The 22642-nt window shown below is 40.9% G+C and overlaps 1 protein-coding gene and 1 pseudogene across 1 annotated transcript; one reads left to right on the top strand and one right to left on the bottom strand.

The window, feature by feature from the left end:
- Window positions 1–12946: 12946 nt before the first annotated feature.
- On the bottom strand, window positions 12947–17573 carry kcnf1b (potassium voltage-gated channel, subfamily F, member 1b). The gene has a single exon (XM_088355068.1). It carries the CDS (start codon window positions 17460–17462, stop codon window positions 16128–16130), a length of 1335 nt encoding a protein of 444 aa, XP_088211194.1. The 5' UTR covers window positions 17463–17573; the 3' UTR covers window positions 12947–16127.
- A 491-nt stretch (window positions 17574–18064) lies between these two features.
- LOC148351344 (U2 spliceosomal RNA) lies at window positions 18065–18191 on the top strand (annotated as a pseudogene).
- Window positions 18192–22642: the final 4451 nt, after the last annotated feature.

Below are 22642 nucleotides of genomic sequence, written 5' to 3'. Positions count from 1 at the left end.
TTCAGTTCTAGTTTCAGTTTCCAATTGGGCGCCAAGGCAACCGTGACAGAAGCTGGCGCCACATGGCGGGGGCCAATTGAGCGCCACGGCAACCGTGACATTGTAATAAAGATCTGTTGGGTTAATGTAAATTTCTAATGCATATAAATATTGAGCTTGATTAAATTATTTTCTTACTTCATAGAGTGTTATCTTCCTATTTTAAAGAGTCTAACCTTCTTGTTCTCTACTAAAGCCAATCAATCATTTGCCTGTGGAGTAAAGCTGCATTATACTGTTTGATTTACCCTGTGTACAACGGCGTGTTCCTTTGTTCTTTCCAACAACTTCCTTCCCCCCAACTATTCTGTGACTGAGCAGTAATAAAAAAAGAGAAATTGTTGAGGTTTTGGTCAGATGAGAAAACAGGCCCTGAACCTATTACATCTCCTCATGAGCTGAAATTAATATCTCGTCTCTTTGTGTGTTTTATTCAGAAATGTAAAGTTATAGGCCTAAAATGACTCTAAAGAGGAAAAAAATAAAAAAGACTATCTGTCAGGATTGCCAAAGTGAAGTCACGTGGGGGCAATCGTTTGGCGCGCTCTCTGATTGGCTGACGTTCTCCTCTTAAGCGGTCAGCGTTCAAAGGAGGACATCAGACCGTACTTCTGTATTCCTGTGTGTTTTGCCAGATTACTAAGTACCAATGACTACTCTTGCTTGATTCCTGTCTGCCTTCTGTTTTTGACCTGTTTCCGTTCCATGTTTTCGACCTGCTCTCCCGCCCTGGCCATCGACCTGCCTGCTAAGCGGTATCGTACCACCTACCTGTCACGGAACTGCCATTCCGTCCGAAGCAGCTGATGGCGTCCAAAGCCAGTTCCGACCACTCTCTCTAATAAAGATTCTTTTGAAACAAACGCAATTGGGTCAGAGATTCCGTCCTGGTTCATGACACTATCATGGTGAATAGGCAAAAAAGATTTACAACGTAATGCCTAGAAACTGGCCTAAGTTATAATAATATTAATGCAATGAAAAACATTAGGGTATCGTAACAATAGTGCAATTAAAAGAAGATAAATAACTTTTAGCAGCAACAAAATAAAACAAAAAGTCACAAGGGATATATTTTTACAGTTCGTGCAATAATATATATAGTTTTACGGTCTGATTTTGCAGCAAGAAAATATAATATACATTTATGACGTATTTGATTATCCTTTTTATCATGACCGTATGGCACCAGGTTTCTGCTAATGAAGGCGAGCAGAATTGAAAATGAATGAAATTATCTGAATAGACGTGGACTCGGCCATTTAGGTAGGTGTATTTTTTCAGGTCTACTTCAACATCACCTGTAAACATCAGCTGTGACTCATTCTGGAAATGTGCACGGGAAAAATGTTTTTGTTTCGCTGTCAACTTTATCAAAAGGAAAGTCGAAGCGCATTCTATGTGGGAGTCCATTTTAAAAGCGAGCTTGAGTTGAGACGGAATAATGAGAGAGCGAGACTGTTATTTAAGGTTGGTGCCATGACAACTGGGACCACTGTGGCTGAAAGGGATATTAATGGTGCTCTTTTGGGAGAATAGGAGAAAATCTAAAAGAAATTGTTGTACTTCAAATATATTAAATTGTTTCTTAAGGCATTTTCCAATTATAAGCTTTTTTTGACGCCGTTCATCGTTTGCTGACATAATTGTCTTCTTCTCACTGGCTTTGTTTGGATTTGGATTAGCATATTGATGCTTAGCATGTGTGATGACAGACATGTTGCACATTGACATTCCGTGAGAAGGTCTGAAATCTGGGCTCTAACAACCACATTGCATTTCATAGACAGTTAACAGTAAAATAATTAATTTGTGCATGTATTTTCTACTCAAGGAATTACTTATTTACTTTTAAAAATGGCTTTTGGAACACACCACCTGCCGGCTTCCTTGAAGAAACGATTTAATTACATTTTAATAGTTGTTGTTATTTGCCTCTCTGTCTTGTAATAATTGCTGATATCAAGTGGCAAGCGAAAGTTGATGGTAGATGATGCTACTACTCCTACCCTCTTTTTTGTGTGTATTATTTAGCACCTCCTTGTAATAAATACAAAACCTTAATGCATTAAAAAAAACAATACTGATTTGAATAAAAAGCATGATATTTTACCCATCATATAAATGTGCATTTTTTAAATACTCATGGGTAGAGAAATTTGTTTTCACATAACACGAAGCACACCCTGAGGGAGTTGTCTGTAATCTTGCTGCTACCAGTACCACCAAAAACAAATACCTTGTGAGAAGCGGGGCAATAAATACAATTTTTAAAAATTAAAAGAAAATAATGTGTTTGGTCACTTTGAGTCTATGTAGTTTGTCTTTTTCCTTGTGCTTTAAATCACTCGTTTTCAGTTGCACTACACCAACCTTTTTCAAGCTGAGAGCTACGTTTCGCTATGAACTAGCACAAAAAGTCACCCAGTTTGATAGGCATTTCTAAAATAATAATTTATCATGTTATTACTATGTTGTTACTATTTTATCACCAGATTAATTGCTTAAAGTTGGGTTAAACAGACTCAGCCAACCACTTTAGTAATAACTTTATTAGAAAATCACAATGACCCAACAATGGTGATCTATTGTCGGAGCTGGTCCGGGGCACCTCAGTTTGGGTGGTAACCTGGTGCCCGTGGGCCCAAAATTGACCCTGATAAACACAATACAGTGACATCTAGTGATTAAATATGACATAGTGTCCCTTTTTAAAAATTCAAGATAAAACTGACTTTTTCTTATGGTGGTCCAAAAAAATGCTGACTTCGTTGAGTGCTGTGTGTGGTCAGAAAGTGTGTCTCTTGTCTCTGCAGTCCTCATTAGTATCTCGTAAATCACTTATAATATACCTTTTTGAGTTAGACTACTAGTCTCGAACAACACCGACATAAGTAAGAACACGCTTTAAAAGTGTTAACAGGTGCTTTACCTCACCATTGGGTACTCAGTCCAAGTGACAGTTGTTTGCAAACATAAAAGTGATCTCGAGAAGGGGTCTCCACTTGAGTAGCTCGCGGACTGGTTCTGAAAATAGCTTACCAGTTTTCTTTTAAATTTGATTCCTAAATGGCATGAAAAAATGATCAGTGTCATTGAATATAATGTATTATTGGTTGACTGGGCTTATTTTAGCCCTACTTTTAATAATTACAACCTATATATTAGTAACTTAGTAACATCAGAAAAATAGCAAAAGTTGCTCATTTAAATTAAAACGTGTAGCCCTTCAAGCTAATCAGTATCAAAAAAGGCTCTGAGCTTCAGAAAGGTTGGTCACCAATGGTCTGGAGTGCCTCTTTCAAATTTCCTTGTAAATTAGTGTGCCACACCAAGATTAATGACCCGCATAACATTTTTTTCATATCCAACAGAGCTATAATTTTACACCAGTCCAAATATACAACATGGATATACATTTTAATATTTATTTATTATAATATTAATATTTATATATTATAATATTTATAAAAAAGTTCCGAGGCACACTTTGAAAATGTTTGAAAATGAAGTTATCTCAAATATTTCACTCTTCTACCTCATAAGCAGATAATTAGTACATAAAAAGAAGAAAATAATACTTAAATACTTATGTTTTTATTTTTTACAGTGCAATCTTAAACAGTTTTGTTAAAAAGATTAAGTTATTAAATGTGCTGTGCTACCTCAAGAGCAGATAATTAGTACATAAAAAGTATATAAAAATCTTCTGCCACCAACTGATATGGATGACCATTACAGTTCCTGGTCTGAAGATTGCAAAAATACTGAATAATGGTCGGATTTTTTGGGAAAGATAAAATTGGGCAAATTCCAGCGGGACACTAGACAAGGTCTCACGGCACACTCACTTGTAGAACTGACCAATTTATCTTCCACAATTCTTCATCAATCAACTAAAAAATGAATGTGAATAACAAGTGGAAAGGCCTGTAGCCATCCATGTCTTTTTGCCACAAAAATTAACCAGAATCAACCATTCTTCATTAACAACGAACTACAATCAAAAAACAAGTGCTTTGGACAGCTACCATACCATTCATCAATGATATCTTGTTGCAGAAAATATCAAAACTTGAAATAACAGCAGAAGGCAATCGCACGTACACACACATACGCACACACACACGCTTCTTTAAAATATTCACCATCAGTAAATGGTTTTCTGTGCTTTGCTATGCAGTGAGCAATGTAATAGCTTGCTTCAGTGGTGGTGTTTTTAGCTGTGACAATGGTTTTCAGGGTCTGTGTTTGTTTGCCGTACCTGGACACAGCGCGTTTTAATGTCTCCGCCTTGTCAGACTCATCCTTGAATTCATGTTAATGTTTTGTCTTGTAATATGACGTTTAACACTTGCCTTGCGAGGTACAATGCTCTCGAGGCAAAATACACAAAAGATCATGGTGTTTTTTTGCACAAAGCCTTATTCGTCTGTCCACGCTGGCTGGAAAATAACGAGATGTTTTTGCTCGAGGAACCCATTAACGATGCTTTAGCTGAGGCAAGAGCCGTCATGATTCGTTCATTTATCGCGCGTGTGTGTTGGCTGGGTAAAAACACGGATCTCTCATCCTCTCCTCAGCGCTGCGCAGACACACGCTCACAAACAGAGCAGAGGAGGAGGAGCGCTAACGTAAAGCCTCTAAATAACACTGCGCGCAACTGAAAATCTCTAAATTTTAGGTAAAAATGCGCGTTTTAAAAATATGATCATTATTATTTTTCCTTTCGCTCGCGTGCCACTGGTTAACACCTCGCATGCCGCTGCTCCCACGCGTGTCATAGGTTGCTGACCCCTGGTCTAGTGAAAATGAATTTTCCTTTCCAACTTTGCTCTGAGAGTCCAGCGTAGAGGAAGATGAAGTAAGAACTTGCTGGTGATGTCTGTGGCGATACCTCTTGTGTTGTTGGTCATTACAATTTTTCTGTGCTAATTTCCATCTTATACTGGACTGATCTTACTCAAGGCTAACACATCCACCTTCCTTTTAGTCATCATTCTTCCGATCTCTTTCCTTCACTCAGTCACTTTACTTCCACATCCTCTCACATTTAATGACCTAATAACTAGGGTTTGCGGGACCTTACGGTTTTGATTGGGATGCGCAGAATAAAAATCTGTTCTGTTATGCTCCTTCTCTCCTTGATATCTGCCTGTTTATCGGCTAGGATTTTTTTTCAGTCTGCTCAGCAATACCTTTAGCACAACTCTACCTGCATGGTTAATGAGACTGATGAAAGTATGAGCTCTCCTTTCCTCGGTAGCATAATTAGTAGCGATTTTTTTTCCATTCAGAAGGCCACTGTCCTGTTTGCCAGATCCTGTAGAAAATCTTTGTCAAGATGTAACTGATACCTTTAAAAGGCTGTTACCAACACCAATACCTGATATCATTATTGGCCCCTCCCTTATAATTTGTTCTTTACAAAGTGTGCTCTAGGCTCTAGGTTTTGAAAGTACCTTTTGATGACCACAAAACCACCCACCACATTTTATTTATGACCAGTGGGAAGTAATTATCGGAATTTACACTCCCAGACCCGCATCCACCTACACACGTAATGAGACTCTGACAATCGTGGGAGCTATCTCCTATGAATCTCCAAGCCTCTCCATTGCAGCCCGTTATTGACAAGTGACTTTGATATCTTTGCTTACAGGTTGCCATTGATTGAATGACCACCCGAAAAAAAGCACCCTGGTGAAATCTATAAACTCACAAGAGCACTGTTACCAACAACCTATGTGTGTCTGTTTCTCACAGTAAAGGAGTGACTCATCTCTTATGGTCAGTGATGCATAGCATATGAAGCACTATATTTGGTTCCAGTCAATCATCCTCACACCGGTGGCTTCTGCTTGAGTGTGAATGAGCAAACCTTTATTTAAGCTTATCTGTCTCTTCATGTTATGTGTCAAAGGGCGTGATGCAATTCATCCATGTCCATCCTGTATTCTTTACTTATCATGCAGCCAAAGCAGGTAGAATGGTGTTAAGATGTGGTAAGTGTGTGGGTGTGTGGAATTCCCAATGGGGACGGCAATTTCTATCACCGTGTTGCCTCACTGGGTGTGACACGCGAGGTACCATCTTGGATATACACATCCACTTTGAACTATATCAACAGACAGCTGCAGAGGCTCAACTGACAACTCTGTAATCAAAATTAACATTTTGGACATTTCCAGAGGTGAGCAGGGATCCTAAGGCCCTTAAGCAAAATGAGATTGGAGGCAAATGGCGTGTGGGTTAACACTAGGCTCAAAGGACAATGACTGATTCGAATGTTGATTTAAAAATTGTGGATTTGTATATTAAAAGGACACTGTGTAATATTTGGTGACTAGATGTCGGTGTCTTGTGTAGTGCAGGCATGTCAAACTTAGTTTGGCTTGGAGGCCTGATCCAGCCTTTATGTTGAATGAATGAAAACTTTTTTCGAACATTAAAACAAAAACAGAACAAAAACAATAACTCAACAACAAAATGATATTACATAATATGTTCGAAAAGGGGTAGTCAGAAGCAAGTGCTTATATTCCTTACCTCTTCATCTTCCCTATTAAACACACCAATTATATAACAACAACCGTAAAATTATTAATATAACAACAGCAACAATAACACAAAGTTAATCATAGTTCTAGACGCACTATTCCCAATCTCTCTTATCACTCAGACCCGATTTTCTTCATCTCTGTATTCCGCCAGGAATTGTTTTTGTATTTGCACATTGTTTGATCTCATCTTGCAAACCGTTCCAGAGCTTGACTCCACACACAGACACACACAAACTTCTCCTGGTGATTCTCACCTTTGGGTTTATGAATTCACTACAGCCCTTAAGTTATAATTTCCTTCTTTCCTAATAAATGTTTTATGATTGTTTTCTGGCACTATGTTTTTGTTGATCTTAAATAGCAGTTGTGCAGTGAAAAATTTTACTAAATCATCTAATTTTAATAATTTGGACTGCAGGAATAAAATAGTATGATCTCGACATCCTACCCTGTGTATAGTTCTAATTGCACGTTTTTGAAGGATAAAAGGGGGCTGTATTGAACTTTTGTAATTATTGCCCCAGACCTCTGCACAATATGTTAAGTATGGCAGAACTAGAGAACAATATAATAAATACAATGCATTATAGTTAAAAATGAATCAAGTCAAGTCATATTTATTTATATAGCCCTTAATCACAAACATGTCTCAAAGAACTGCACAGGATTACAATTACACAATTGCACAATTACCTGATCTTAAACAAACATGCGGGCAAGGAACAACTCAAAAACCTCAGTGTGAGGAAAAAAAAGGAAACCTTGAGAAAGGACCTCACATGTGGTAACCCCCCTTCCAGGATTGACCAGGGTGAATCCCAATTAGCATTACTGTACACAGTATAGTAAACACTAGGTAACATGTTGAAAATGTCCGGAAATTGCATGACAGCAACGACGCCCCCAGCCTGTAAACTAGTCCAAAAAGTCTATGACGGCCACGACGCAGCTTTCCATCTTTGCCAGCTGGTAAATGCAGGGGTTGACATGCTTCAGGTCAGACGCTGGTCCGCTGACTCATCTCAAATCGTCCTTCTCCTTCGTATCACCACCAGGCAGACAGTCGTAAAAAGACAGGACAATACAGAATATGAGGTGGGCATCAATCATAAGCTTTGGAATAGTGTGTCTTAAGCCTCGATTTAAAAACTTCCGTTGATGTTGCAGATCTTATTTCCGGAGGCAGGGCATTCCATAACACCGGGGCCCGGATGGAGAGCGCTCTCGAGCCTGCAGACTTCTTGGCTCTCGGAGTCACAAGTAGATCGGGATTTTCCGAGCGCAGACTCCGTGCAGGAACATAGGGGGAAATCAAATCAGAGAGATAAGAGGGTGCAAGCCCATGCAAACATTAATAAGAGAACCTTAAAGTCACACCTTAAGTGGACTGGGAGCCAGTGCAAGTTGGCCAATACAGGAGTAATATGCTCAAACTTTTTGGTCTTAGTCAAAAGTCTAGCTGCCGCATTCTGAACCAGCTGCAAACTTTTAATGCTAGACATCGGGAGACCAGAAAGCAATACATTACAGTAATCAAGCCGAGAAGTAATAAACGCATGAATTAAAACCTATGCATCTGATTGGGACAGCATCGAACGAATCTTCGCAATATTACGGAGGTGGTAGAAAGCTATTCTAGTAATATTTTTCACGTGTGACTGAAACAACAGATTAGGATCAAATATAAAACTTGGATTTTTGACCGAGTCACTATGGGTGATATTACATTTTCCTAGGTTCAGGGTAGTGTTTGAAAACAACTGACAACAGTGAGCTGGACCAATAATCAACATTTCAGTTTTTTCTGGGTTAAGGCGTAAAAAATTAAGTGACATCCATCTTTGAATCTCAGTAAGGCAAGCCTACAGATTTCTACAACTCAAATGTCCAGTTGTTTCCAGTGGCACATACAGTTGAGTGTCATCTGCAAAGCAATGGAAACTAATATTATACTTGCCGATAATGTCACCAAGCGGGATCATATAAATACTAAAAAGAAGGGGGCCAAGTACAGAGCCTTGAGGAACACCACAGGGGACATTAGATTGTTTAGAGGTCAGATTGCCATAGTTAACACATTGCATCCTGTCTGACAGGTAGGACCTAAACCACGAGAGTACAGTTCCTAAGATACCAATGCATTCCAGACGAACCAGTAATATGTTGTGGTTGACAGTATCAAAAGCAGCGCTGAGATCCAGCAGCAGTAACATTGATGAGGCATCGGAATCTATTGCTAAAAGGAGATCATTGGTTACTTTAGCCAGGGCTGCCTCAGTAGAGTGATTTGCCCTAAATGCTGACTGGACAGTTTCAAAGAGGTTATTTTCTGACATGAAGTCATTTAGCTGCTGTGCAACGACCTTTTCAAGTAATTTTGCAAAAAATGGCAGATTTGACACTGGCCTATAATTACTTGGGCTTTCTGGGTCAAGGTTAGGTCGCTTAAGCGTGGGTTTAATGATGGCAGACTTGAAGGCTACAGGAACAATACCCGAGAATAGGGATATATTAATACTATTTAAAACCGATGGTCCTAAGATCCCACACAGATCCTTTACCAGTGAAGCTGGAAACGGATCGAGCAGGCATGTAGTTTGGTTGGCCCTACTGACCATCTGTGTTAGATTATCAAGGGACAAATCATTAAAACTGGAGAATGTTTCTGAACAACCGCCGACACGGTCCTTACCTAACACCTCCACATCTTTGAGATAGGAGGAGGATACAGAGCGTTCTTTTAAAATTTCATTACTGATTAGTTGAATCTTTTTATTAAAAAATTCCATAATGTCGTTAGCAGAATAAGTACAACTATTTGGGTTAAGTTTTTGTCTGGTAAGTTTTGCCACTGTGTCAAACAAAAATTTCGGATTATTCTTATGTTTACCAATAATCTTAGAGAAAAATGATGCTTTAGCTGAGGCAAGAGCTACTTTATATTTCAGCAAGCTGTCACACCAGGCAAGTCGGAAGACCTCCAGCTTAGTAGTGCGCCAAGTTTTCTGCAACCTTGTTTGAGTAACCTGGTTTCTTCAGTAAACCAAGGTGTATTCTTCTTAGGTCGAAATGTACGCCTTTTTTATGCAATTTTTGGCTTTATTAATTATTGAAATGCTTTTAGATACTTTAGTTTGTATGTGTCGGATGTGTGTTTTCCAGCTTAATTTATTGTCCATTATGACCCCTAAAAACTTAATTTCTGATACACCGTCTATTGCAGCACCATCCATTTTTACTTCTAAATCTTTATTTGTCTTGCAATTACCAAAAAAATAGTACTTTGTTTTTTTTCAAATTTAAAGATAATTTATTTATATCCATCCATACTTTTAGGTCACGAATAATACAGGTTACCAAATCAATATAGTTATGATTTAAATAGAAAATGTTAGTGTCGTCTGCAAATATTACTATTTTCAATAGTTTTGAAACATTAAAGATATCGTTGATATATAAATTAAATAACTTTGGACCAAGGATAGAACCCTGTGGTACTCCACAACAGATGTCCAAGTATTTAGATGACACCTCTCCCATTTTTACATACAGTAATCCCCCGGTTATCGCGGTCAATAGGGACCAAAACCACCGCGAAAGGTGAAAATCCGCGAAGTAGCGCCGCCCCTTCAAAATTGCTTAAAAAAAAAAAAAAAAAAAAAGTTTTTTTTTTTAAAGCATTTTATTTTATTATTATTATTTTTTAGACCTGCGAAGCGCTGAGCCCGCGAACGTGGAACCACGAAGTAGCGACGCCCCTTCAAAAATGCTTTAAAAAGAATTAAAATATATATTTTTTTAAGCATTTTATTTTATTATTATTATTTTTTAGACCTGCGAAGCGCTGAGCCCGCGAACGTGGAACCACGAAGTAGCGACGCCCCTTCAAAAATGCTTAAAAAAGAAAAAATATATATATATTTTTAAGCATTTTATTTTATTATTATTTTTTTGTCCTGCGAAGCTCTAAGCCCGCGAACGTGGAACCACGAAGTAGCGACGCCCCTTCAAAAATGCTTAAAAAAAAAAAGCTAAGTATTGCTTTCTCCCTGTCAAATAACTTTGAATCTATTGCAAAGCCAAACCCCTGATGCCATATCTTTCCATTTTTTAATAGTATATTATGATTAATGGTATCAAATGCTTTTTTTAAGTCAATAAATACCCCGACTGCATATCTCTTTTTTTCTATGCTATGGGTGATTTCTTCTACTGCATCAATAATAGCGATTGTTGCTGATCTGTTTGCTCTAAAACCATCTTGATTTTCATTAATCAATTTATGTTTATCTACAAATTGTTCGAGTCTATTATTGTGAGGTTTCTCTAATGTTTTAGAGAACTGAGGAAGCAGAGATACCGCTCTATGGTTTGTAGAAATGTGCTTGTTTCCATTTTTGTATATTTTGGTATAACTTTTGCTATTTTCATTTGATTTTAAAATTTGCCTGTTAGAAATGATAGATTACATATGTAAGTCAATGGTTTCACAATGCTATTTATAATTTGCTTAACTAGTACCATATCGATGTCAAAACAATCCATAGACGTTTTTGTTTTTACAGTTGTTAACCACATATATGTATATATATATATATATATATATATATATATATATATATATATATATATATATATATATATATATATATATATATATATATACAGGGAGTGCAGAATTATTAGGCAAGATGTATTTTTGAGGATTAATTTTATTATTGAACAACAACCATGTTCTTAATGAACCCAAAAGTCTCATTAATATCAAAGCTGAATATTTTGGAAGTTGGAGTGGGGCTTTTTTAGTTTTAGCTATTTTAGGAGGATATCTGTGTGTGCAGGTGACTATTACTGTGCATAATTATTAGGCAACTTAACAAAAAACAAATGTATACCCATTTCAATTATTTATTTTCATCAGGGAAACCAATATAACAGCTCAACATTCACAAATATACATTTCTGACATTCAAAAACAAAACAAAAACAAATCAGTGACCAATATAGCCACCTTTCTTTGCAAGGACACTCAAAAGCCTGCCATCCATGGATTCTGTCAGTGCTTTGATCTGTTCACGATCAACATTGCGTGCAGCAGCAACCACAGCCTCCCAGACACTGTTCAGAAAGGTGTACTGTTTTCCCTCCTTGTAAATCTCACATTTGATGAGGGACCACAGGTTCTCTATGGGGTTCAGATCAGGTGAACAAGGAGGCCATGTCATTAGTTTTTCTTCTTTTAGACCCTTTCTTGCCAGCCACGCTGTGGAGTACTTGGATGCGTGTGATGGAGCGTTGTCCTGCATGAAAATCATGTTTTTTCTTGAAGGATGCGGACTTCTTCCTGTACCACTGCTTGAAGAAGGTGTCTTCCAGAAACTGGCAGTAGGACTGGGAGTTGAGCTTGAGTCCATCCTCAACCCGAAAAGGCCCCACAAGCTCATTTTTGATGATACCAGCCCATACCAGTACCCCACCTCCACCTTGCTGGCATCTGAGGCGGACTGGAGCTCTCTGCCCTTTACCGATCCAGCCATGGGCCCATCCATCTGGCCCATCAAGACTCACTCTCATTTCATCAGTCCATAAAACCTTAGAAAAATCCGTCTTGAGATTTTTCTTGGCCCAGTCTTGACGTTTCAGCTTGTGTGTCTTGTTCAGTGGTGGTCGTTTTTCAGCCTTTCTTACCTTGGCCATGTCTCTGAGTATTGCACACCTTGTGCTTTTGGGCACTCCAGTGATGTTGCAGCTCTGAAATATGGCAAAACTGGTGGCAAGTGGCATCTTGGCAGTTGTACGCTTGACTTTTCTCAGTTCACGGGCAGTTATTTTGCGCCTTGGTTTTTCTACACGCTTCTTGCGACCCTGTTGACTATTTTGAATGTAACGCTTGATTGTTCGATCATCACGCTTCAGAAGCTTGGCAATTTTAAGAGTGCTGCATCCCTCTGCAAGATATCTCACTATTTTTGACTTTTCAGAGCCTGTCAAGTCCCTCTTATGACCCATTTTGCCAAAGGAAAGGAAGTTGCCTAATAATTATGCACACCTGATATAGGGTGTTGATGTCATTAGACCACACCCCTTCTCATTACAGAGATGCACATCACCTGATATGCTTAATTGGTAGTAGGCTTTCGAGCCTATACAGCTTGGAGTAAGACAACATGCATAAAGAGGATGATGTGGTCAAAATACTCATTTGCCTAATAATTCTGCACTCCCTGTATATATATAAATGAATTGTGAGGGCAAAAGGACATTTCGATGTCTCGCCGCGTGTTCTTTTCCTAGAGCAGACCGAGTATTCGGACTTTGAAAAAATTAGAGCTGGAGAAAAGCAATGCATATGAGGACATTTATTACAAAGTTTCAAAATAAAGATAAAATCAGAGTGCATTCAGGACCAGTCAATGGGAATCGCCCTCCCGCCAAATGTCCAGGAGTGTGCTCCCCCCAAAAGGCATGCAAGAATGGCTCTCCGTTTTATACGGAAAAGGCGTGCATTTGACATAACAGAAAATGAAACTCTAACAGGTTCTCCTGAGAAATCACATTACAAGAATAAAAAAAGGTTCTCAATGAAAAAGAGACTTTTGTAAAAACTACACACAACTAAATCTTCAAAGTTGTATGATAAGACCATTGCTGTGAAGAACTCCCTCTACAAAATTAGCACTGAACATTGCTGACACGTCAAGGTTGTATACAAGATAAGGGCGGAAGACCATTGCTTCACTAAAATATAAGTATTATGTGAATTTATAACAACTAAAATTAATAATGTGATCATCAAAGCAATGATGTGATGATTAAATAATAAACTTCATCTAATAAACTTAATATTGCTGAAACATACTCGGTGACCTATTTCAATAATGTTACAATTAAGACATGCCTAAATGCAATATTCTGCTCATGCAAATGAGGGCCTGGTTTACAATTATTCTTCCATATTTAGTGGTTCTGAAATGGGGGTACCCGCACCACTGGGGTTCGTAAAGGCACTCCAGGGGGTATGGTACGCACCGCCATTAATTTCTGAGTATGTCAAAAAAAAATAAACCAGTTAAACGTGGGAAGCGTAGTTTCAGGTGTCCTTAGTAAGTGTAAAGTTAGATATGTTCTCTTTTAAGGGTCTACTAACAATGCCCAACTGAGTTCAAATAGCCCTAATGCTTTATTTTCAATTGCGCTTATCTTCTTTTATGTCGCTTTTTCAAGCCTGTTCAAGGCAGAACAAACCCCCCAAAAGATTTTTTTTTTTAAATAATTTTTTCAAGTGTGTCTAAAAAATAAACGTAAAACATGTGTTGCTCTGCTGCTATCTCCTGGCTCATAGTCATGACTACAGGCATACGTTTTTAAATAACGCACCCCACTTTTAACATATTAACTGCCAAACATTAAAATCTTTTTCCCCATTGTTTGTGAATAAATGTGTTGTGTTTAGAAAAGATCCCTTGTCACCCGTAATTATAATATTTATGGTAGGTTACAAATGTAGGCTAAATCATAAAGCATAATAGTGAAAAAAAAAAAGCTTAAAATGTAGAGTCGACATTCTTGTACTGATCCGACCAGCCTGATAACAGAAAGTCTGGATTTGGCCCCTTAGTCAAACTGAGTTTATGATCCCAGGTTTTACCTGTATTAGAGCCGTGTCAAAGGGTAACAGTGAGAAAAAGCAAAGTTAAAAAAAAATAATATTAAAAATATTAAAACAGCCTACAAAAAGTAGTGAAGCAGTTAATTTTTTCTGTCATATGCGGAATGAAAAAGGTTCTCTTTTTGCAGGTTACACTTGAAAAACGGAATCAGCAGGTTGACAACATGATGAACTGTTGGATTTCTAATTTCTACAATACAAATTTTCTGTTTTTTAAATTTAAATGCAGCAAACTTTATTTTCTATTCTTAAACTAAAGCTGACTTGATTAAAGCTTGATGCAACTTGTTGCACTGCTAAAATGCAGCATCTATCAACCATCATTTGCATTAGAGACAGGTGCTTTCATTCATATCATACGAAATATCTTCCTGATTGTTTTACTTTACAGACTCGTTAATATTGTAAATAAAGATGAAATGGTTCCAGCTACAAGTGAACACAAAATCAAAAAACACATTGGTCTTTTTTGTTTTGGCATTCAAGTCCAAGTTTTGCAGGTCAGTGTATATTGATCAGTATAAGTATATAGAGTTAAGCAAGGTAGTATTGAGACCTATGACTGATATCGGTGCTGATACCAGCCTAACATTAAGGTATTAGTACTCGTGACAGTGGCCAATACCAGTTTTGGCTGCCCTCAGTGAGCGTTTTACAATCTACAAAAATAACTTACAGGAATATTATAATGTTATTAATGTCATACAATTTTAAGGAAAAGATAAGCTTAGGCATTTGGGGCTTTTCTTTGGAATATCAGTCATTTTTGTGTGATGAATTTTACGTAATAATGACAGGGTATATATATGAAATTGAATTCTTGATCTCTAGTCTTTAAGAATGTTTTAGCATTTAGGTATTATTCCATTTAAAAATGTATCAAATTAATTCTTTTTTCAGTAGTTTGGGACATGTGTTTTATACAAAAATAATCAGAATTATTTGTATTTTCATTTAAATATATGTAATAATGTACTTTTTACAAACATGTATTTTTACATCTTGTTTTCTTTACCAAAATAAACATTATTAATGAATTGCAATCGAAGTTTATGTGAAAAAAATGTACCTTTTAAAAACATGTATCCTTACATCTTTTTTTCTTCACCAAAATAAGAAGGATTATTTGCATTACAATCCAAATATACGTAATGATCTACTTTTTAAAAATATGTATTTGGAAATATATTTCACCCAAATAATCACGAGTATTTGATTAATAATCAAAATATGTGCATTCTTAAATACATGTATTTTTACTTGTATTTTCTAACCATGAAAAACAGGAGTATTTGTATTATAATCCAAATAGCTGTAACTGTGTACTTTAAACCATAAATGAATGTATTTTTAAATGTTTTTCAAATAGTGTTAGAAATGGATCTTAGGATTTCACCTCAAATTAAAGCATAAAAGGATGATATGAAACCCATAGTATGAATTTAAAAGAGTTTAATGTGTGTTCCATGTTTGATCTGTGCTGAAAATTGCTGGGCAATAAAGTGTCATCGTAAAAAAATAATCCAGATTTTAGGTGGATCAGCAAACAACCCCCACCCAAAGGTTTGGTTTTGGTGCATGTGAGGGCATAGCACATTTTCAAAGAGATTTTTTTAAGAAATCACATAATATTGGTAGAAAAAGAAACAACAATCGCTCAATATTGGTGGGGACATAGCGCATTTTTTAAGCTATCACGTAAGTTTTGCTGGAGAAAAAAATAATAATGCGAAAGCTAAGCCCTTGCCCTTACTATTTATATACACGCCCCAGCACCAAACAGTAGCAGACTGTCATATCCATTTTCAAAACAAAAACGTAAAGATGAAAAATGAGTGTTTGTAATGCTCCTTGTTTTAGGTGTCATCCTTGCCACTGTCTTTCCTACGTGCTTCTCCCCCAGATTTGAGCTCCATCAGCTCCACTTCATGCCTGGCAGCTGTCTCCAACACTTGCTGCTTGTTGTAGAACACCACAAAGTTATTAATGATAGGGTGTATGGGCAAAGCGATGGCAATAACCCCACACAAGAAACTAACAGCCGCGTTGCACTTGCCAAGCGTGGTTTTGGGATAAATGTCTCCATATCCCACTGTCGTCATGGTGATGATAGCCCACCAGAAGGATTGGGGGATGCTCCTAAACAAAGTATCTGGGTGGCTCTGCTCCATGGTGTAACCCAGAGCGGAGAAGACGAAAATCCCCACTCCCATATACATTAGAAGCAAACCTAGCTCCTTGAGGCTCCTTTTGAGCGCATAGGTGAGCGTCTGCAGCCCCGAGGAGTGGCGCGCCAACTTGAATACACGCGCAATGCGCATTATGCGCAGCGCCTGCACCGCTTGCTGCACGTTGCCCAGTTCCATCATTGAGGTGCTGCCGAGGTAGGTCAAGCTGAGGACAACATAAAAGGGCATAATTGCTAGGAAGTCCACCACATTCATGAAGGAGAGCGCAAAGTGTAACTTGTTGGGCGAAGATGCCAAGCGCAGCAGGTACTCGGCGGTAAACCACAACATGCACGCCGTCTCAATGGCTTCCAAAGTCGGGTGCTCCACAAGCTCCCCCTCGGCGTCCTTCACCTGAAGTTCCGGGATGGTCCCCACGCACATAACAACTGCCGATACAAGAACGGAGAGGAAGGACGCGATGGCGATGACGCGCGCTGGGAAAGAAGAACCAGGTTTCTCCATGAGCTTCCACAAGAATCGCTGACATCTTTTGTAGCCGGTGGCGCTCTCATCCACGTCCATGTCCTCCAAAATAACCTTCACTTTATTCGCAATTTCCCTCAGTTCGCCCTCCTTCTCGCTCAAATAACTTTTGCAGCACTCGTCCAAAACACTTTGATCAATTTTCCAGAACTCCATCTCTTTAATAAAACAAATGGGGCAAATGCCGCGTTTGATGTGGATCTCGTCGAAGTAATAAACATCGACGATGCACTTGAACGCGTCTGGATCGCGGTCAAAATAGAACTCTTTCTTTCCAGGGTCAAAGTCGTCGCAGAGAGAGCGTGCATATTCGTCGTTAATTTGTGCTGAGAAGCAGTTTGCCAACTCGGCAAGTCGGCTCTCCGGGTAACGGTTCAAAACATCCCCAAAAAGAACCACTCGGACCCCGCCGATGTTCACGGTGATTTCGGGATCATGAGAACTGGGTCGGTATCTGGGCTTCGGGACGGTCCACATGGTTCCAATTGGTTCGTTTGCGATAAAGAACTGCAGTCTTGCCGGAAGGGCGACACAAGATCGAATGAATGCTCAATTTTAACGTGCAACATGTTTTGTGGCGTGTCTGTCTGTTCGTGTCAATACCCTGAGCACTACCAGCGACAAAGGGAGAGAGAGAGAGAGAGAGAGAGAGAGAGAGAGAGAGAGAGAGAGAGAGAGAGAGAGAGAGAGAGAGAGAGAGAGAGAGAGAGAGAGAGAGAGAGAGAGAGAGAGAGAGAGAGAGCAAGAGAGAGCAAGAGAGAGAGAGAGTGAGAGTGAGAGAGAGAGAGAGAGAGAAAATCAACATGGGCGTAACCAACCCAAACTCTTTTTTAAATAAAAGACAAATTGGCCTAAATCTGGTGAAAACGCTTGTAAATGACCTTTAACATTATTAATAGTATTGCTATGAACATGTTTCTATGTTTATTTAATTTAAGGGGTGTCCAAATACTATTTAACAAGGTTTGAGAGAGGTTTGCAGTGCTTGGCTACCTGCGTCACAACCTCGTTGCTCGCCTTTGTAGCATTTTCTCTTGCCATGCCTATAAAGTTTTGTCTGTCAGTATTCTCTAAATTATATAATTTGAAAACAGCGACAGTCTCTTAGCTTTGATTTTTGCAATCCGGAGATGGAATAAGAGATTGCTCTGTCCACTCCACGCATCGGCCCGGTATTGCAGTACCTCCGGGAACGGTGCATTCGCAATGTTCGCAGCAAGGCTTTAGGGCTAGGACCTTAACTTTGCCTTTTGACTGAGAGTAAGTGTCCCGGCTCCTAGGCTTTGTAGCGTATTATGAACTGACCGATAACGGATAATGGATAATGAATAACGAAGATAGAACAATAACCCTTAAAAACCCCTCTTAGCAGATAGGCAGACGCATCTCCTCTCATCTCATTAGCCACACCGCTTATCCTCAATACGGTCGCGGGGGTGCTGGAGCCCATCCCAGCAATCATCGGGCAGTGGGCAGGGGACACCCTGAACTGGTTGCCAGCCAATCGCAGGGCACACGGGGACAGACAACTCACTCGCTCATTCACACCTAGGGTCAATTTGGACCGGCCAATTCACCTGAAATGCATGTTTTTGGAATGTGGGAGGAAACCGGAGTGCCCGGAGGAAACCCACGCAAGCACGGGGAGAACATACAAACTCCGCACAGGAAGTCAGGAGCTGGATTTGAACCCACGCAGGAGGTTCCCAAGACATGAACTGTGCCGCACATGCGCTAACCACTGCGTCGCCGTGCTGCCCTAGGCAGACGCATTTGTTTCAAAATTCAGTTATAAATACTCCCAAAGTTTGGAAAATTTCCACTTGTCCTAGATAGGGCTGGCCTCACAGTCAACTTTCCATTTTTCATTTACAGTCGCCATGTTTGGAATGGGATGGGCTGAAATTCTCACAGAATGCCAAGGGCAAGGTGGTCAAAGGGCTACGGGTGAAATGGTGATTGATTTTTTATTTTTTTGTACAGATGTATTTTATACTGCGGTCAACATTACCGGAGGGCCATATTTCATTTATTTTATGACATAGGCTGCGGGTCAGTACAAATTTGATCACAGGCCGTAACTGACTTTTTGTTACGGATTCGAGCAAATACATCAAATCAGTTAGAAATCAAAATTAAAAGAAAATCGCAATGACTCATCTGGTGAACTATTTTCAGAACCTATTCTGTGGGCCACTCAGGTGGGCAGTCATGATTGTGCGAGTTCTTGATTTATAAACTTTTATATGCTGTACTTTCTGGACTTAAATGTGCACCTAAAAACCTCAAATTGGCCAGAAACTTGAAAGTGGGCCTTTTATATATCGGAAAATATGGTCGGTGAAATTAGAAATGCTACAATTAAATGATCCTGCACCTTGTAACTTTGAGAAACATATAGAGTGGTCTTCAAGTGCACTCTTTTTGTTAACATGTTAACTGTTTATTGCTAGAAGGAAACAAAAGATAAGCGTACAACAATGACGGCAGCTCAGACGCTAAGTTTTAAACACTGGATGCAAATCATTTTTTTTTTGTCCGCAAACATGAAACCTATTGTAATATTGTAAAAATGAAGACTATTGTTTATGGTAGTGTTTTGTACAAAATTACATTTTCTTGTTTTAATTATTGTTAAATGATACTGCATAGAGTAACTGTTCAGACTTTGATGGATATAGAGAATGGTCTTTGAGTACCCACTCGTGGTTAACGTGTTAGTTTTTTGTTGCTAAAATTAACTTTAGTGATAAAACCGAATGTCATCAATTTTAATTTATGTTCTCTGAAATAAATTATGCCCTGTGACTGGCTGGCAAGCAGTTCAGGGTGTCCCCTGCCCACTGCCCGAAGATAGCTGGGATGGGCTCCAGCGCCCCCACAACCCTACTGAGGATAAGTGGTGCAGATAATGAATGGATGGAAATAAATCATTGTGATTCAATTGTATTTATTTTATATGATAAATATATATTGTATAGGGCAGCACGGCGGCGCAGTGGTTAGCGCGTGTGCGGCACAGTTTCCCCTCCTGTGTGGGTTCAAATCCAGCTACCGGACTTCCTGTGCAGAGTTTGTATGTTCTCCCCGTGCTTGCCTGGGTTTCCTCCGGGCACTCGGATGGGTCTGGCCTTGATGCGGCGAGGGGGCTTGCGTGTTCCAGTGACCCTGGAGAGCGATACCGTCGGGAGCTTGCTCCTGGTAGGGTCACCCATGGCGGGCCGGTCTCCGGGGTAGGTTCCAGACAATCAAAGACCCCAGCGTGTCGGTACGCTGTGAGGTGGCAGCCCCACCAACCGACTATCCTGCGGAGGGCTAACAACTCACCCAGGAGAAACCCACTTTGTTATGAAACTGACCAGAGAAAGAAGCCGGACTGACCAACACGGTAACGGACCCCAGCCTGCCCCCGACCAACGAGTATGGATCGATCTTCGTCATAAGACCCGTGTCGCCACCTGGAATGTCCAGACACTCCTTCGCCCCGGAGCTGCCACCCTGCTGTCCCGAGAGCTCTGTCGCTATAACATCACCATGGCAGGGCTCTGTGAAGTACGATGGCAAGGCAATGGTGAAACAAGAGCTGGCAACCATTTCTACATCTGGAGTGGCCCCGAGAGTCGGACCGGCCTTTACGGTGTGGCTCTTGCCATTCCAAAAGCCCTCCGGAGGTCCCTCATCAGCTGGACACCAATAAGCGACAGACTACTGTCTGCTCGATTCCTCCACCATCACGGCAAGATGACAGTGATCGTCGCCTACGCCCCCACCGATGTCGCTGATGAGGATGCGAAGGACGCGTTCTTTGACCAACTCCACCAGGCTGTCAACCAAGCCCCACCACATGACGTCACCATCATCCTCACTGATGCCAACGCCACTCTATCCAGCAATGATCGGTCCCCCGGCTCACCTGTCGGCACCACCTTCGTTGACAGCACAACAAACGACAATGGCAACCGCCTCCTCCTCCTCTGCCACCAAAACAACCTTTGTGTTGCTGACACCTGGTTTCCCCGGAAATGCATCCATCATTGGACGTGGTACAGCCCAGATGGAAGAACCAGGAAGGCATTGGACCACATCCTGATATCACGACGCTGGAAGTCGTTTGTAACCAACTGCCGGGTGTTCAGAGGAGCACAGCTTGGCAACACAGACCATCGTCTGCTGGTGGCCCAGCTCAAGCTAAAGCTCCGAGCCAACCAGCACAAGACTCTGCCTCGCCCCGACTCCTCCCGACTCAGCGACCCCAACATCGCCAGAGACTTCAGTTGCTCCATCCGCCGGTCTCTTGATACCCTGGCTCCTGACAAGCTGACAGACTGGGCGGCCTTCAAGGAAAGTGTCCTCCAGTCTGCTCACAATGTCCTCGGACGCCCGCGATCCTCCCCGAGAAAGCCCTGGATATCAGAGAGGACACTAAACATCATAGACCAGCGGCGTGAGGCCCGACTCCGAGGCGACCTCACGGAGTATCGGAGACTGAATCGCCTGCGCAATGTGGCCATTGCTGAAGATAGGGAGAGGTTTTGGCAGGCAGAAGCCCAACAGCTTGAGTCCGCGGCCAACAACAACAACATGAGCCGCGTATTCAGTCTACTACGCCAAGCCCGTAGCGGCCCACACATAAAGACAGCCCTGGTAAACGACTCAGACGGCAACCTCATCATGACAGAAGCCAACTGCCTCGAGCGCTGGAAGGAGCACTTTAGCCTCCTCTTGCAGCACAGCACCATCCCGGCTGATCCCACCCTCCTAGGGGCTGCGAGCACAGCACCTCCTAACGACACCTGCTGCACAGACCCTGTAACACCCGAGGAAGTGAGAGCTGCTCTGAAGAAGCTGAACACCAAGAAAGCCCCCGGCATCTGTGCCATTACCGGCGAGATGCTCAAGGCCGGCGGTGATGGCATGGTGGAGTGGCTAACCTGCCTATTCAACCAGGTGTGGGAATCGGAGCAGCTGCCCACCGACTGGACCAGAGGAGTCATCATGCCCTTCTGGAAATGCAAGGGCGACAGGCTTGTCTGTGGAAACCACAGAGGCATAACCTTACTCTCCATCCCGGGCAAGGTCTTTACCAGGATCTTGCTCAGCCGTGCCCTTCCAGCAATCAGAAGCTGCCGCCGTCCCCAGCAGGCTGGCTTTATGCCCAACCGCTCCACAACGGACCACATCTCTGCCGTCCGTTTGCTGATAGAAAAGACCCGTGAATTCCGTAAAGATCGCCATCTATATATCGGATTCATTGGTCTGAAGGCCGCCTTTGACACCGTCTGCCACTCTTCACTGTGGAACATCCTCCAAGCTCTCAGAGCACCACCCAAGATCATAGCCCTGTTCAAGCTGCTCTACAGCAACGCAGAGAGCTGTGTCCGTATCAACGGCATTGACTCCGACTGGTTTGCTATTTCCAGCGGCGTTCGCCAAGGCTGCGTGGCTGCTCCCGACCTTTTTAATTGCATCATTGACCATCTGATGTTCAGGGTTAGTGAGCGCATCCCCGGAGTGTCTTTCGGCAACTACCACCTGACTGACCTGGAGTATGCTGACGACACCATCATTCTCAGCACTTCCTACAGCCAGCTGAGAGACGCTCTGGGCATTTACAGCGAAGAGGCAGCGCGGCTTGGCCTGCAAGTGAGTTGGACGAA

The sequence above is a fragment of the Urocampus carinirostris genome, chromosome 15, assembly GCF_059441175.1.
Source record: "Urocampus carinirostris isolate Australia breed hairy pipefish chromosome 15, RoL_Ucar_1.0, whole genome shotgun sequence".
In the NCBI taxonomy this organism is placed as follows: Eukaryota; Metazoa; Chordata; class Actinopteri; order Syngnathiformes; family Syngnathidae; genus Urocampus; species Urocampus carinirostris.
The sequence above is the reverse complement of the archived record's forward strand: the minus strand, read 5'-3'. Positions and strand labels throughout refer to the sequence as shown.

Excerpts from the sequence above, each read along its gene's own strand:
- kcnf1b (XM_088355068.1), bottom strand. The coding sequence starts at position 17,462 with ATGTGGACCGTCCCGAAGCCCAGATACCGACCCAGTTCTCATGATCCC.